This window comes from Macrosteles quadrilineatus, unplaced genomic scaffold, assembly GCF_028750875.1.
Source record: "Macrosteles quadrilineatus isolate MER2022 unplaced genomic scaffold, UCM_ALF_1.0 Scaffold_2__2_contigs__length_208266976, whole genome shotgun sequence".
Classification (NCBI taxonomy): Eukaryota; Metazoa; Arthropoda; class Insecta; order Hemiptera; family Cicadellidae; genus Macrosteles; species Macrosteles quadrilineatus.
In genome coordinates, this window is record NW_026542595.1 from 106,671,991 (window position 1) to 106,688,973 (window position 16,983).

Sequence of the window (16,983 nt, forward strand, 5' to 3'; positions counted from 1 at the left end):
ATCCTTTGTAATTTACAATTCTTAAGAAAATAATGTTTTTGGATTATACAAAAACAGTTAAAAATCAGTGTACTGCATAAGTTACACAGTTGAAAAATACTAGTCTATTTCTACTTTATCGCTTATACGTAGTCCTTTTAACTACATATATTTTGTGCATAACCCATTGCTGTAAAAATTACGGTTCTAAAGTAATTGCAACTATTGTGATTTTCCCTATAATATCATAGTAAGGCTACTTTCACCAATGGTAAGGGTTGTTGACAAACTAATGGGAGAAAGTTTTGTCAGTCTGGCAACTATGTTAATCTACCTCTTGCAACATATTTTCATTGGAAATGTTAAAAGGTGGGGTTGGAATGGGGTTTGAATCATAGAACCCTATCATCGCACAGTTTCATAAGTGTTGAATCAAATCTAACATCAAAGACAAAAATGTGCGATATCCAACCACTAAGTTATTATTTGTATAATAATTTCCTAACCGTAAAAGTCTACATAAACTGAGACAAATTATTGTATAAATTATTATTAATTGCAATAACATATTGTTATTAATTTTTATGAAACAATCATTGTTCAATATTTTATGACAAAAACTTGATTATGAGTGTACAAAAAAAATAACTGTAAATTTATTAAATCATTCTTAAGCATAAAAAGGGCGGGAACATTGCAAACATAACACTGTTGTTTTATCAATTGTTGATTCAGGACGGAAAAGCACAGTCTACTCAAAGTCATTAGTTTTTTAGCGCATCGGAAGTTTGTTTAAAAAACTGCCTTGACAAGCTTACTAATTATTCACTTCTATCATTTTCTTGAACAATTTGAATCTGGTTTTATTTGAAAATACCCTTGTAAATATTGCTATAACAAAGCCAAGAATGGAAGTGGAATGAATAAAACCTAGATAGCTTGGAGTCTGGTGAAAATATGTGAAAGTAATATTTTAAATACATTTGATCATCCCTCAGACTTATACGTCTATTATTTTTAAAATAAATTAGTTTTTATATCCATGCTAAATGCAAATAAGTGCAAAAAATAATTGCTTAAGTACCACGTGAGTCAAAACTAAAAGGGTGAGGTTAAATCTTTGCAGGATAAGTTATTCATACTTCATATGCCTTCACAAACTTGTAATAAGTACAATAGGGTTTCAATATAACATACGAAAGTGCAATATCGCAAAGCCCCCTCTAACACAAGACCGCTGCGTTGGATTGTGGCAACGTTGTGCCTGCCGGTCTATTGCCAATTGTAAAAGCATAAATAATAATCCTGTAGAGATAGGCATTCAATTATGACTTAGGACAACAGCTGTTTCAGTAGGCCGGAGCTGCGGTGTTGCCATTCTTGTTTCAACACGGTATGTACTAACATTGCCCAACTATTCCATTATGACTTAGTGTAAACGTTGTTTCAGTAGGCCGGAGCTGCGGTGTTGCCATTCTTATTTCAACACGGCCTGTACAAACATTGCCCAACAATTCCATTATGACTTAGGGCAACAGCTGTTTCAGTAGGCCGGAGCTGCGGCGTTGCCATTCTTGTTTCAACACGGCCTGTACAAACATTGCCCAACAATTCCATTATGACTTAGTGTAACCGCTGTTTCAGTAGGCCGGAGCTGCGGTGTTGCCATTCTTATTTCAACACGGCCTGTACAAACATTGCCCAACTACTCCATTATGACTTAGTGTAAACGTTGTTTCAGTAGGCCGGAGCTGCGGTGTTACCATTCTTGTTTCAACACGGCCTGTACAAACATTGCCCAACTATTCCATTATGACTTAGTGTAAACGTTGTTTCAGTAGGCCGGAGCTGCGGTGTTGCCATTCTTATTTCAACACGGCCTGTACTAACATTGTCCAACTATTCCATTATGACTTAGTGTAAACATTGTTTCAGTAGGCCGGAGCTGCGGTGTTACCATTCTTGTTTCAACACGGCCTGTACAAACATTGCCCAACTATTCCTAGTGTAACAGCTGTTTCAGTAGGCCGGAGCTGCGGCGTTGCCATTCTTGTTTCAACGCGGCCTTGTATGGAGGAGGCTGTGCTGGCACTGCAACATTAGCAGATAGTTTAAACGTATTAATTATAAAAATAAACTCTTCTCACAAATTGTTATATTCTCAAGTCTAAATATGTTTCTAGACCGTGGCGAGTAAACTTCACGACACCGAGGTACAGGTAGACATTTTGAAGACTAAGGAGGAATGTGACCACATACAGTTCCTAATCACAGAGAAGTCAAACTCGGGGAGGATCGCACCACCTGCCTTCGAGGAGATTGAAACACTGTCTCTGGGTAATTAAATACTTGCATTTCAATGTTGTACAATGTTGTATAATGTTGTATAATGTTATACTATGTTCTAGTGAAATACTGTTTCATAACTAGTTTTTCTATGATTTAAATAAGTTATGTGGCTTTAAGTCGAAGGAGTTCTTTATTGAAAAGTAGAAATGTAATCTTTTAGAAAAATGACCGGGCTTTGATCAACGGGTCTCAAAATTTAGTACTTAAATACTTTTTTATTAAAATGGCGACCATACGTAGGTAAGGTATCTTAAGCCAAGTATGAATAAAAATGAGTATAGGATGAGTGGCGAGATACTCTTGATAGTGACTAAGGACGACATGTTCCATTAACAGGCTTTTTAATTAATAGTCCATACTAATGACAAATATGGGACCTACAGTTTATAGTGGAATCCAAACCATTTTTTACATTGTAATTTAAGAATTGGTCTAATTATCAGATAAGTACTGTGGATAGTCGTTTATTCACTAGTGCGAACGTTAATCCACACCAGGGAGTATAGCATCCATATAGCATGGCTATAAATCATCCACAATTCCATTAATACATGGCTCATAGATATCTGTATCTTGTGTTTTTAAAATTAGACCAACCTGTTTAACATAACTTTACCTTATTAGGAAGGTAGTCTTCGACTGTCAAGCAGTTCAAAAGTTCACGGAGAATTTAACAAATAATCACAAATACAGAGATCAAACTAGGGTTTGTTTTAATTATGTTCTTTTAATTGTTCCTTGAAATATTTTAGAAACTGTTGGGAAAAACTAACATCAGAGAACCAATTCAATGCTCTTTCACCACTTTGTTACATACAATTTTTTATACCCATAATCCGGTGGAGTATCATAATCTACCCTCATTATATTTATATATTTCATCTAAAGTAATTTGTTAAGTTAGGTTGTTTAAGTTAATTTGTGTACATTTAAAAAAATAACATTTGTTTTATTCATTTCAATAAACTTAGTAAACTGGATAGGTTTCATGATCAACAATTTATATAGTTATTCATCTGTACAGTACATAAAGAATTCCATCCTATTTCGCTCAAAGAAAATAATATACCTCTATTGTACTCTAGAGAAAAGCGGGGAAACTTCTCGTTATATTATTCACCTCAACTATATTTTAGATTGTTATCATATCTGACAATTCCAAATCGATAAACCTTTTGACAATTGCAACATTGTTTTCCCTGTCAAAGTTTCTCGCAGTAATATTGCTTAGAATGTCGATAAGCGTTTCTATAATCATTTATCACCCGGGTCCCCAAAGACCATTTTGCCTGTACTCCAGAATTAATAGGAAAATCGTTTATTCATCCTCTAAGCCCCTTTCACACAAAACCTGTTACAAAACCTTTTGATTCTGAAATAAAATTATTATTAATCATGGTTGACCTACCAAGGACTTTACTCTTAACATTTATTTATTTTTTTACATTGATAATTAATTATTTTATGTCAGAAGTTGTTTTATTAAATATGAAAGTTAAGTTAAGGTAATAATAGTTCCTTTTTTTACTAAAACTCCGAAGGTAACAAAAGCCTTTTTTTTATATTTGCAAAAGTTCCTCTAAGATTAGTTCTTAAATTCGGTCCCGAAAATAATTATATCACCTATCTATTTGTAAGTTAGCAATTGCACACAATTTTAAAATATAAATAGTGTTACTATTAACTTTTATTGTATGGTTTTAGTATTTTGATAGGCCATTTTAATTATGTTTTTTCACCATTCTTATTTCTCAAACTATTCTAACATTGTCATTTTTTTACTTTAAAATGTTTTCAACTTCTAAAATATAATTTGAATTTCCAAGTTTTCTCTTAAACATTTTTATCGTTTGGATTATGTCTTTATTGTTTATTTTACTTTTCTAGAACTAGTTTATAGATTTTCGTTACAAAACAAGTTGTTACTATTTCTGATGTAGTTTTAATTTATTCGTTCTTTTAAGTTCTCTCGTACATTTTCAATTCCGGTATTCTTGGGTTACTTTCACTCTCCTACTGTTTTTTGTTCCTATTTCTATCTAATTTTGTTTGTTTAACTTTTCAAATTTTACTTTTAACTTTTATATTTTTTCCGACATTAGGCTTTTCTCAAGTTAAGAAAACCTTTCTTCGCCTACTTTTTTACTTTACTTTTTTCTATTAATGCTTTAAAAGTTTTCTAATTGGATCTGTTCTAACACTATTTTATGACCTTCAAAACCTAACGTTTCGCGTCGCCGAGGATGTTCCACCTATTGTTGGACTACCTTTGAGTTTCCTTCAGTGTGACATTGTAACATTTTTTGATCTTTTATGACTTTTTTATGCTTTTCTAATATCACTTTATGACTTACAGAACCTAAGGTGTCGCCGAAGACTTTTTGCCGAGTGTTCCCCTTCCACCTCCTGTTCGACCGCTCCATGAGTATTCTGCAGTGTGGCAGTGCTGTGGCCAGGGTTATGCCTGCAGCCCTACAACCTGGGACTCGCATTACAGACATACTAGTCCCGGTATATCACCACCACTTTGTTTCTATATCACACAAAACAACCTTTCAAGAATATGGTCGCTACTCTTTTACAGTGCACAGTGTTGTCGAGGAAATCACAAATTAAATGCAGTTCCCATCTTGAAGATCGAAAATATCCTGAAAGGCGAGTTTAGATGAGGTCAGTATGCATACAGGTTACCTGTCTCAGTGTATTTTAAGATCCCTGAGGCAACTTGCCCGGGGTAACCTGCCTGCTACGGCCTCGTGTAAACGATGCAGAAATATCAGGGCCCGTCCATCCCCATCTATATGACATAGTAAAGTAACACGTTCAATCCTATAGCTCAGGTAAGATTAGTTGAGTTCTGTTCAGTTTTATTTATGGTAATGAAAAACAATGGATTAAGCACAAATAAACTGGCCGAACCTAAACTTCGCAGAAAACTCACAAGTGTTTTAATTTGTTTATGTTAAACGAAACCCCTATCTGTAACCTAATTTACTGAGAAGAAAGCATTTGAAATATAACTTTCATCCTGCTAATAAGCTTTTCAATTATTAAAATTGGATTGTTTACGTTTGATAAATGGTAGAGTTTGGCACAAAGATTATAAAGATGTTTTATTCATTCCATATTTCCACATTTCACATAAGTCAACTAACAAATTCCTTCGCTTCGCCAATAATAAATCAAAGTGAAGCGTTACGAATAATACTTTTAATATTACGAAAACTAATTGTTTTGATACATGTGTGTAATTACTGTATTTAGAAACTGTGGTATTTGTAATAAGTTTTGATAAATTCTTACAACCTTAACGATCTCGAATGTCACACAAATTTTAATAATATTAATGAAGTATATAGTGATTGAGAACAACTTTTAGTAAATTTTATTGATTGTTTTTCTTTATAAATGGACTATAATAAAAATTAGGTTTCAAAACTAAATGTAAAGATTTAACTCCAAAATTCAAAATATTCATTTTTGACTATAATATAGACATTGATAATTTATTCAAACAGTTTATAAATATACAAAGAAAAGAAAGGGATACAACTGAAAGGACTCAAAAACATATTTAGCAAGTTAAATAGTGAAAGATTAATTTGTAATATATTCACCTGCGTAAATCTACTTAGATGATAGTGAATACGGTATTCTGCAAAGGTGTATTAAGACATTATCTTGCAAGATTATCCTTTCTGTAAGGGATCCTGAGAGAATTCTCTTTATACCATATAAGTTCTCTCATTATGTATAAATAACAAAAAGCTCAATTCATAAAATGTAGCCTATAGCTTTCAATTAGCAAAATGATATTTTTCAATAATAAGACATTTGTTATGTCTATACGACATTTACTGTCTCCTCAAATTATCCCCTCTTCCTCAACAATTTCCCTAATATCTTTCAAGAACTTTACTCCTACTTCTTAGACGTCCTTTTATATTTTCTAATCTTTTCCTATTTCTTCGGGATATTTACTCTTATTTTCCCAGATTTGGTTTGATTTTCTCAAGAATCTATTTTATTTTCTAAAGAACCCCTACCACGAAGGTAGTTTTTCATATTTCCAATGTGACTATCATTGTTCTTTGAGGGTGTTTACTTCCTTTATCTTACATTTCTTTGTCACTATCTCAAGAACATTCCTATTTTTCAAACATCCAACTCTTCTTCTCAGGTATATTTTCCTATTTTCTATTATACTTATCCGTTTTCACGGGATGTTAGCTCTTAGTTTCTTAATATTTTCCTATTTCCTCGAAAACTCCCTATTCCTAACTTGAAGATTACATTAATTGTGGCTGAGCATAACATTTTATCTACACAGGGTGTCCAAAAACTCCCTTCTTTCGTGATCCTGGCCATCATATAATTCAGTATAAACATCTTTCAAGCACTTCCTTATATCTTTTAAGATCCTTCTTGTGTGTTTCAAGAACTTACTCCTGTTTTCCCAGGTACGACCTCACCTTGACCTGACGTTCGATAACATCCTGGCTCACATCAACACAGTCTACGTCCTGCGTTCAAAGGAAGACGTTGTCGTCAACGTGTCATCTCAGGACTTCTCTTCTCTCAGACTGAAGGTAGAACCGAATATGATAGCCTAATAACAGTTGCAGTTATGGTTAGTTGACTGTATAGTTGGGTAAAGATAATGAAACAGGTATTTCATATAGATACTTTGACTATCTAATAGAGATAAGTTTTATTTCTCTTTTTTTCTTTCACAGACATCTCTCAATGCGCTCTTTGAAGACTCAAAAGGTCTGTACACTACTGTACAGGTTTAGAAGCAAGATGTTCAAGCACGGAAAATCTTCAACTTATGTGTTCACTGATACTTTTAGTATTTTGATGACCTGAAAGTGCAACTATTTACCCACAATATTTTTGTTACAATTTGAGCTACATCAAGAATTTTGGTAAACAAATTAATTAGTTAAAACATTGTATGAAAAACACGTAAGATTAAATAATTTGATGTAAACAGTATCATATGTTTTGTTATCTTAAAAATAAACAAGACTGTCTTAGAATTGCTCCAACAATTTTATCACTGAATCTTCGTATATGGTAATAATATCGCTGTAAAATAACATAGAATTGATTTAAACGTTTCCAGACTGTAAAAACACTTCATTTTTACCCTTTCTTATGATAATCGTGTGTTATCCTTCACATTCCAAAATAAATAGCTGGTCTCCTTGCGAGTGGCCCTTTATTATAGGCATTAAACATCGCAGAACCATGGAGGGAGGCTTCATTTAAAAAAAAATCATTAAGAAGTTTTGAGAAGAATCTTTTTTTGACCCAAATTTACATTGGGTAACCAAAGAGCATTAAATCAATCGTATTCATCAAAAGCAGTTCAAAATTATCATTTTTAGATGGTGGTTAGTACCAAAGGCTTATTGGCAATAGATGTTTTGAAAATCTGATGTGTTCAAAAAACCAGATTGTTAGGACTTTAGGTGCACTCACTCTTAGAACAGCAACTGAATGGATCGCAAACATGAACAATTACATCACCATTAAAGTAAACATGTTTGTATAATTATTAAAAAGGAACTATAAAAAAATAAAACCAGATTTTAGGGTTATAAGCGTAAGATTTTTTCCAGTGACGCCATTTCTTCATTTATTTATGTTTATGATCCATACCGTTTCCGTTCTAATATCCATTTATTCACTTAACAATTTAACACAATTCTATCCACATTATATAGTAGTTCCGTGTTCGCCACACTATAACAGTTTGATAGTTTGCAAGTTATGATCAATTTACGATCCTAGTCGTAACGGTAACCACTCCATCATCTTTACGACCAATTCCAGTTCACCTACACGACCCCATGCTGCTACGGCCAGTACAACACCTTTACGATAATGTGTCTCAACTCCTACTATAGTAAGGGGTTACAAAATGTGTAGTTTTAGTTATTACAAATATTTGGATTTTTTATTATTCAAAAGGGGTTTTAGGTTTTTAATTCGATAAGATCGGTCGTATTTGCTGATTAGGCCTTTTAAACATTTTCTTATCTAATTACTGATTCTTTATTCAAAATTAGTTGAATTTAAATGGTTTGATGATTATAAAGTGTTTATTTATTGACTGAACACAACCACACACTGTGTAATTTTCTTGACACAGGGTGTCCAAGAACTCTGGTTCTCTCTTTCTAGAATCCTGGCCAAGATATTATTTAATGTAAACATGGTATAACAATTTATAGTTATTCTTCCTTGGAAATAGAGAGGGCCCAATCAGTTCAAATATACTTTTACGAATTCTATATATGTATATATGTTTAATGCATTGTTCTCTATTTGGAAACTATTTTTTAACTCATGAAATTGTGTTTGGAGATAAACACAGATGTAAAATAAAATGACAATTAGTTTACATGGTCTACAACTACTAAAAAGCGTGTCCAAATCAAAATACACCAAGTAAGACACCACAAACAAGTATTACATTTTTATATGCTAACCCCTGACTTTTAATCACTTTTTAAGTTTGAATAAAACGATTTTAATACGATTGCTTTATAACTAATACATAATTAAAGGTTTAGCATTGTTCAACAGCAAACTCACGACTGTTTTGTCCTGTTTACAGGGCCAGATGCTCTCAATACCTGAAACTGACCTCATCATGTTCGTATGCTACCCCAGTGTCATGAATTTGGATGATCTAGTCAGGTGAGCCTTAAGATATTCAACAGAAATTGAACTAGCCCATTCGAAAATTTCTGTTACTAAAGTAGATCCTTTTGGGATAAAGGATATTAATTCATTATACATCTTTTGAACCCATTAAAGCGAGTCGTCAGCAGCAGTAAATTTTAAATCAGGACGTTTTCAATGAACCTAACCGTTTCAAAGATAATAATGGTTAAAGTTGTGAAATTTCGGCATAGGCTAAGAAGAATTTTCAATGCAAGCGTGACAGCTGTTTTATTCAAAAACTACAAAAGATAAGTTAAATGGTAAGTGCCTTGGATTTTAATTTAAAAATTTTAGTCAAGTCAAAAAATAATATTTTAGCCACCATTTATCCAATGTGGCCACCAACTTTATCTTAAGATCAAATTTAATCTTTAATCTTAATATTAAAGTAATAATTGTTACACTTAACAATTCTGACTAATAAAAATCGCATAATTTTGATGAATTACTGAAATCAGCTGTTCAACAATTAACACCGTCTACTTCAAATCTATCTGTCATGGGAAAGTCAACACGTTAGTGTTACATGTGCTATTTTGCTGTATTAAAGTAAGTTATTGTGGAGTACGGATTTTAAGTTTTGTTTTAATATGAAGTAAGTATTAAATTTGAGCTATAATGAAGTATACCAATCAGGAAAAGCTAGACATGGTTGAATGTTTTTCAATAGTAATAACAATTCTACTCTAGCAGCTCAAGTGTACGCAGATACGTTTCCAGACAGGCAAGTTCCCAGTCGAAAACTTATTTCTAAAATTATGAAACACTTAAACAATTATGGTTTATTCGCAGGAAAACGCAAACAACGCGAATCAAAAATTACAGAAGAAGAAGAAACCATAATTTTAGCATATGTTGAATCAAATCCGAAAATTAGTGTAAGACAAATATCTTTGATGTTGGCGATTCCATATTATCGAGTGCAAAAGGGTTTGAAAAAAACATAAGTACCACGATTACAAGTACACTCCAGTTCAAACCTTGCAAGTTGGTGATGAGGGTCGCAGATTTGTGTTTTGTGAGTGGCTGAGTGTAAGGTTGAGCGATTAAACTCTTTCTATGCTCATATTATTTGGACAGACGAAGCCAACTTCTCCAATAGGGGCATGTTCAACCGGAAAAGTAATCACTACTGGACCCAAGAAAACTCATTACATGTAGTGGAAACTTGTCTTCAGCAAATATTTTTAATTAACTGTTGGTGTGCCCTACTAAGTTCCAAAGTCCTAGTGATTCGATTTTATGAGGGGACTTTAAATGGCGCTAGGTATACATTGAGTTCCTGTCAGAGAGTCTAGCAGATTGCTTACAGGATTTTTCTCTTGCACGGAGACAAATGATATATTTTCAGCAAGACCTCTCCAAATAACACTGGTGAAGTGGACTTGTTACATATGTACTTCCCAAACAAGTGGATAGGAAAAAATGGACCAATTAGGTAGCCAGCTCGTCCCCCAGATCTTAACCCATTAGATTCTTTTTATGGGGCTACGTGAAAAACGAAGTGTATACAAATAAGAGTACGTCTGTGAATGAACTTAGGGAGAAAGTTGATGTCACCATAAGAACCGTTCCACGAAACATGATACATGATGATGAGAACGCAACAAAGAGTGTTGTTAAAAGAGCTCGCATTTGTCTAGGACAAAATGGATTTCATTTTGAACACCTTTTGTAGAATCTAATAACATTAAAGCTAAACGGTAAACACTTAAATTGTAAAAATCTGTAAATAAATCTGTAAAAATCCTGTTTAAAGTTTATGTAAAGGTAGACTGCTATGATTACATTTCTTTGCTGAAACCGACTTTTTATTTTTTGCACGTATTGAAACTATTACCATCTCTAAAACGGGTAGGTTTATGGAAAAAATCACGACAGTAAAATCGTCTTCAAATTAAATTTTTTACCGGAATACATCATAAAATACAGGGTGTTCCATGAGAACAAAAAATCAAAGTTACCGGCCATATCGGAAAAATTGCAGCTGAAATATTTTTTCGACTTGACTACAATTTAAAAAATAAAAAATCCAAGGCACTGTTTAACTTTTTTGATATCTCTTATAGTTTTTTAATAAAACAGCTGGCGCGCTTACAACGAAAACTTTTCTCGAGCCGAAGTTTCACATGAGTTTTTATGAGAAAAAAACAAGAGTAAAATCGTGTTAAGACATTTTTGACAGGAATACATAATAAAATACAAAGAAAAATCAAAGATCCACAATAAAAATCAAAGTTGATGGCCATATTGGAAAAATAGGGGCTAAAATATTATTATCGACTTGAGGACAATTTATAAAATAAAAAATCCACGGCACTTACCATTTAACTTTTGTTGATATCTCTCATAGTTTTCGAATAAAACAGCTGGCACGCTCATATCAATCACTCTGTTTATATTTAAAATATACCAATATTTTTTAAGAACAATTTAGAGAAATTATTTTACAAAAATTAACCAATTGAAAAGAATTATAATTTGAGAAAATTACAAATATTTTCTTCTACTTTCCACAAAACAAAGTTTTATGGAAAACAAATTTATGCGTCTTTTACCAAAGATAATTCGTTCTACTTAAGAAACAGCTGATCTTATTTGGAAAAATAGCCACTAATATAAAAGCTTCAACGTTCCTACTAAACTTGCATATTAGAAAAAATACGGGGTACAATTCCATATCTGTTAGCACAAACAATGAGTAATATTGATTATTCGATTGTTTAATTCGATATATCGTTTAGTTAAATAGGTTATGTTAACCTTACCTAACTAACCAAACGATATATTGAATAATCGAATTATCGATCGATATTTTCATTCGGTTGTTTGTGCCAACAGATATGGAAGTGTACCCAAAATAGGCCCACTCAATACAAATCCTAGTTTTAGATACAGTTTTACTACTAGATTATCGATATAAGACTAGCATTGTTGTGTAGACGAGGTCTCTACATCAGCGACATCCCTGTACACGACGCTACTCGAGACCTCGTCCTGATGTCTGAACAGTTCGAGGCTGAGTACAAGATGACCAGGAACCTAGAGTTGCTGACGGACAAGCTGCAGCAAACCTACCGCGTGCTGGACTCGGAGAAGCAGAAGACCGACAGGTAAAAACCTCTCAAAATCACATTCCTTCTTTTACTTCACAATCTTTTCCATGAAAATGATGAACAATAAGATGTTATCAAATACAATTAACGTTCCGGGTATTAAAATAGCTGCTGAGCACTGTCAACGACAATTATTTTGAAACGAAACACTTCATAAAAATTTTAAATTAACAATTTTTTTTTTCTCCGTAAAAAATCACCTTACAAAAACACTTTGGTATATAAATTATTTGTTTTTAAGCTCTTTAAAAATGTCTGAAGGAAAATTGATAAATTTTGTGTTTTAAGGGTAAAAAATGAGAAAAACCCATTCCTACCCCATAAAACCCCCCGTTAAACTCCGTTCCCATGGTCCGATCATGGTAGTTTTTGCCTCTAGGGACATTAAAATGAAAAAGTACATTGGTCCCGGGCCTAAGTCTTACCATGAAATCTACGGTAATAGCTACTTCCCTATAATCCAGGTCTAGAATTGAAGGTCTTTTAAGTCTATAAATTGCGTCGGTGTTGTCAAGCAAGTTCAGTGCCAAATGATTTGGATGAGATTTTAATTTTGAAACAAATATTCTCACTCAATTTCGTGATTTCTCCCCTGATTGTAGGGCGTTTATTATCTTCATCAGAAATTTGGATTGTTATCGTTAGATTATTTTTATATTTTACGTACTCGCCCAAAACCACATTCAACTTTTTTTTTTATTCTGCTAATACAAACAAATAGCTGTTTAGTAAGTGATTCAATCATTTCGTCTTTTGTGATTGTTTAAGTGTACTATCTGTCGTTATGTCAAACTATTGAAAATATTGCTTAAATAAGCTACAACCAATTAAATCGATCGATACATGGAATTGCTTAAAATCTCAATTTATAGCTGAGTTTACAACAGCTGACATTAGACCTACAACTCATTATTAAAAACTGCTGTTTTGCTGCAGTATGACAAAAAATCATTTTCGTTTTTTAAATAATTTTACAACATGAAGAAAAATATTGTTTATCACACGGGGAAAAAGTGTCTTTTCAACACTCGACTTTTTTCCGACCGAGGAGAAGCCAAAGAAAGTGAAAATTGAGGTCGGGACGAAAAGAATCACTTTACGCAGCTGTTTTATTCTACAAAGCAAAACAATATGACTAAATGAATAATATGCCTACATCACACTGCCCAATGTATCGTTTAAACACTCTCTAATCGTCTAAACTAAACTTCAATAAAAAAATTGAATTTAGGCCCTAAAGATAAAATAGTGCTTAAAGGTGGCAAACTAGACCCAGGAGTAATTTTTTTTTAAAATATTTTAATAAAAGATATCATATTTTAGAATTTGTTATACCACTTTTAAACTATAGGTAATACATTATTCTTTCCTAAAGAAATTGAGTTAAAACTAACTTAGTTGCAGTTGGGAAGGATTGAAACAACAATCTTGAAGCAGGCAAGAAACCAATTGGGTATTGAGATGTCATCTTAACTGTAAACAATTAGAACAGTCATGGCTTAACTTTTAATAACTTCATTAGCGTTTCTTTTATGTGATAAGAAATATGCAATTACATTATAAAAAGCATTGAAAAGATCACGACTGATTCTTTAAAAGCATAAAAATTATACTATAAAAGATGTAAAATATCTTGTCGCCAATTTAATTCTTCGTCGTATGAATGGCGACCGGTTACAGCCCTTTTAATGTGTCATTATCAAGCCCTAGACGTTTTGATTGTCACTCCTACGAAGTTTAAAATCTTCAAAACACATAAACAAAACACGAACATAGGTAAACATTTGCGAAAAGACCATTCGTGTCACAATGTGTATTACTACTCAACAACAAAGGGTAATCTAGTACTTTTATAAATCAATATCATGTATTCGTTAATAAACTTATCTAAGCTAGTTTTAATCAGAATTTTTGTTTAAATTTTTTTTAAAGTTTTGACATTTTTAGTTACTTTTGTAAAGATTGTTGCCATCCATAATTCACAAAAAAGCTCAGTGCAAAAAGTAGTTATTGCTTTAACTATATTACATATATACTCATAGACGAATTATTTTTAACGTTAAAAAAACTAATCTTACCAAGCTTTTGAAACAATAAAAAAATATTCAGATGGCTAGTGTTAACAAAGACAAGTACTGTTGTGACATTCTACATTATCGACAAGAGTAGTTAGTTCAGCAGTTCGCCGCGAGGTGGCTTTACTATACTGTCTGTTTTTACTTGCAACTAAAAATAATACTGTAGTTAGATTTTTAAATAAATTCAATTAACTTAATATAGATTTGTGAGTTATTTTAATCTATAATATTTGTTTAAAAGAAAATAGTACGTAAACTATTGATAGTCAATAAATCATCCTTATATAATTTTTTTAAATTATGTAGCCATTGTTCGTTGTTTTTTGTTTGTGGTAATTACTTAGGTTATTTAACTTAAGTGGAAGATTTTTTATTCCAATTAATATTAATTTAAAAACGTATGGTTATTAATTTCGACTTATCTATAACCCTCGCATTATAGGTTATTTTCAAAATTTATGGAAGCAGTAGTTTTAATTTAAATGTTTTACTATTTTAACAAAATAGTTTAACAGATATCGTCCAAACTTTTGTGATACAGTTATGATCAATTACACAAAATAATTGTTACGACTTAATAAATGTTCCTACAAGTTTTGAAGTTTAAGACTTATGAAAGAATATTGTAATTTAGATACGTTATTTGAATAAATGGTTTACAGTGATAGATAAATGATTTGTTTAGCCATCCATGTCTATTAATTAAAGTTACATATCAATTTGCTTGTAAAAACTCGCGAATACTTGAACAGAAACTGTATGAATCGTTAAAATAAGCAAATGATGTTTCCAGCCCGAAAATAAACATTATTTAACACGAGGTGTTAGCCCGTCCTACGTACGGGAATTCAGTAGTCAGTTAAAAACCATGTACAGTTCAGATCAGCTAGTTTACACATATAAAAACAAAGTTTCTTGCAGTTTTAATGTGAAAAATCATCTTGTAAACAAATGTTGTGTGACCAAATATGTTTTTATTCCCTCATAGGCCTATACGATATGCATTTTAAATCCGATAACTTTACAATAAAACGGCAACTCTGCAATTTTTACGATGTGAAAAGCGTTGAAGTGAGATTTGCAGCCGATTCGCACAGACGCACACTGATTATAAGTAGCCTACAGTAGAGAGAGAGTAATATTCAATTGAGAAGTGTGTAGACCTAGTCATACCACCTTCCATAGCATACCTGCCTCTTCCATAATTATTATCACCACAATACAACTACTATACACAATTTCCAGTAGGTCTGAATAGAAACGACCTAAAATAAAACGATAATATCCAATAAAATTCACAGTACACATAATTTAACTTTGGTGTCCTAACGTCAAAACTAATCGTCACACCTATCCTTTATATCAATTTCACTGCATTAATTGCTAAATAAATAAGTGTAAACAAATAAGAAAAGTAAAAACAATAACAGTTTGTTTTGAAACAGCTGTTTGGTTCAAATAAAGTTCATTTGAAAAAAAAGAACTGGTCTCATGTAGTAAGAATATAAAACGTAAATACCCCCGCCGCAGCAAACCTGCAGACTAAGCGAATTTCCATATGTCTGATTGGATTTACACTAAAATGTCTACTTAAAAATTTAACATTTATTTCCTATTTAAATAGAATTATTTTAACAGGTTCTTAGGTTTGCTGCATCAGGGAGGGTAAAACTTTTTTTTGTAAAATGTTAATAGTTAGTAAGAAATAAAAACATTTTCCAAATTTGATCAAAATATGTTCATAAACAAGCAAACTACAACAGTTTACTCATTCTCCATAAGAATAACATGGGAATTTAAAATTTACATTTTTTTGGAATTTTCTTCGTAACCATTAGGCGCATACTAACACTTCAATATACTAAATTATTTGTTTTTTTAAGCTCTACAAAATGGTTTGAAAAGATTTTGCAAAATTTTATTTTTTTTGGGTCAAAAATGGGAAAAACCTATTTTTACCCCATAAAACCCCCCGTAAACCCCCGTTCCCATAGTCCGATCATGCTGGTTCGCGAACTCGTTCGAGTTTATCCCGCCTTACACCTTCAAACCAAATTTTATCAAAATCGGACAAAAATTACTCAAGTTATCGTGCGGATGGACACACACATATATATATATATATATATATATATATATATATATATATCTATATATAGATATATAAAAATTTGAACGAATGGTGTTTTTGGCCTCTGGGGACATCAAAATGAAAAAGTAAATCGGTCCCGGGCCTAGGTCTTACCATGAGACCTACGGTAATAGCTACTTCCCTATAGGGAAATTCGCTAATAAACACGCTAGTAAAGCTAATGACGTAATTGTCAATGTTTATTATCCATACCGTTATCAGTTCTATCCTCGATAATTACCCACCCTCATTGAATAAATGTACATCGTAATTTCCCATATCAGTTAATTTAAACTACAATATATTCATAGTTGAAATAAAAGTGATATTTTCACGTTTGGGGGCCCTGATAGGCACTCCCAAACGTAGCCACAACTGAACACGATTTCATAAAAGGATGGTTTGTCTAATTGCAGTATCCTTGGTCAATGTTGACGTTGTGTTCAATCTATGTCCATCTATATCCATCTGTTTATCTTTGTATAAAACCCGGCTGAGGTTGTGGTGGTAATTTAAAATCGTGATTCCTGATTATTCTTTTTATGACATCAATATTTCCGGGCCTAATCCAAACAAAGTTAAAGCAGACAAA

The 16,983-nt window shown here is 32.4% G+C and overlaps 1 protein-coding gene across 1 annotated transcript in view; it reads left to right on the plus strand.

Annotated features, from left to right (window-relative positions):
* The window catches only part of LOC128986167 (guanylate cyclase soluble subunit beta-1), a 192,892-nt gene that overhangs the window by 165,201 nt on the left and 10,708 nt on the right, over positions 1 to 16,983 (plus strand). Inside the window, exons 6-10 of the mRNA XM_054406350.1 lie at positions 2,163 to 2,316; positions 4,685 to 4,839; positions 6,789 to 6,917; positions 8,957 to 9,039; positions 12,009 to 12,179. Of these exons, the coding sequence (XP_054262325.1) occupies positions 2,163 to 2,316; positions 4,685 to 4,839; positions 6,789 to 6,917; positions 8,957 to 9,039; positions 12,009 to 12,179 (692 nt within the window). The remainder of the gene's footprint in view (positions 1 to 2,162; positions 2,317 to 4,684; positions 4,840 to 6,788; positions 6,918 to 8,956; positions 9,040 to 12,008; positions 12,180 to 16,983) is intronic.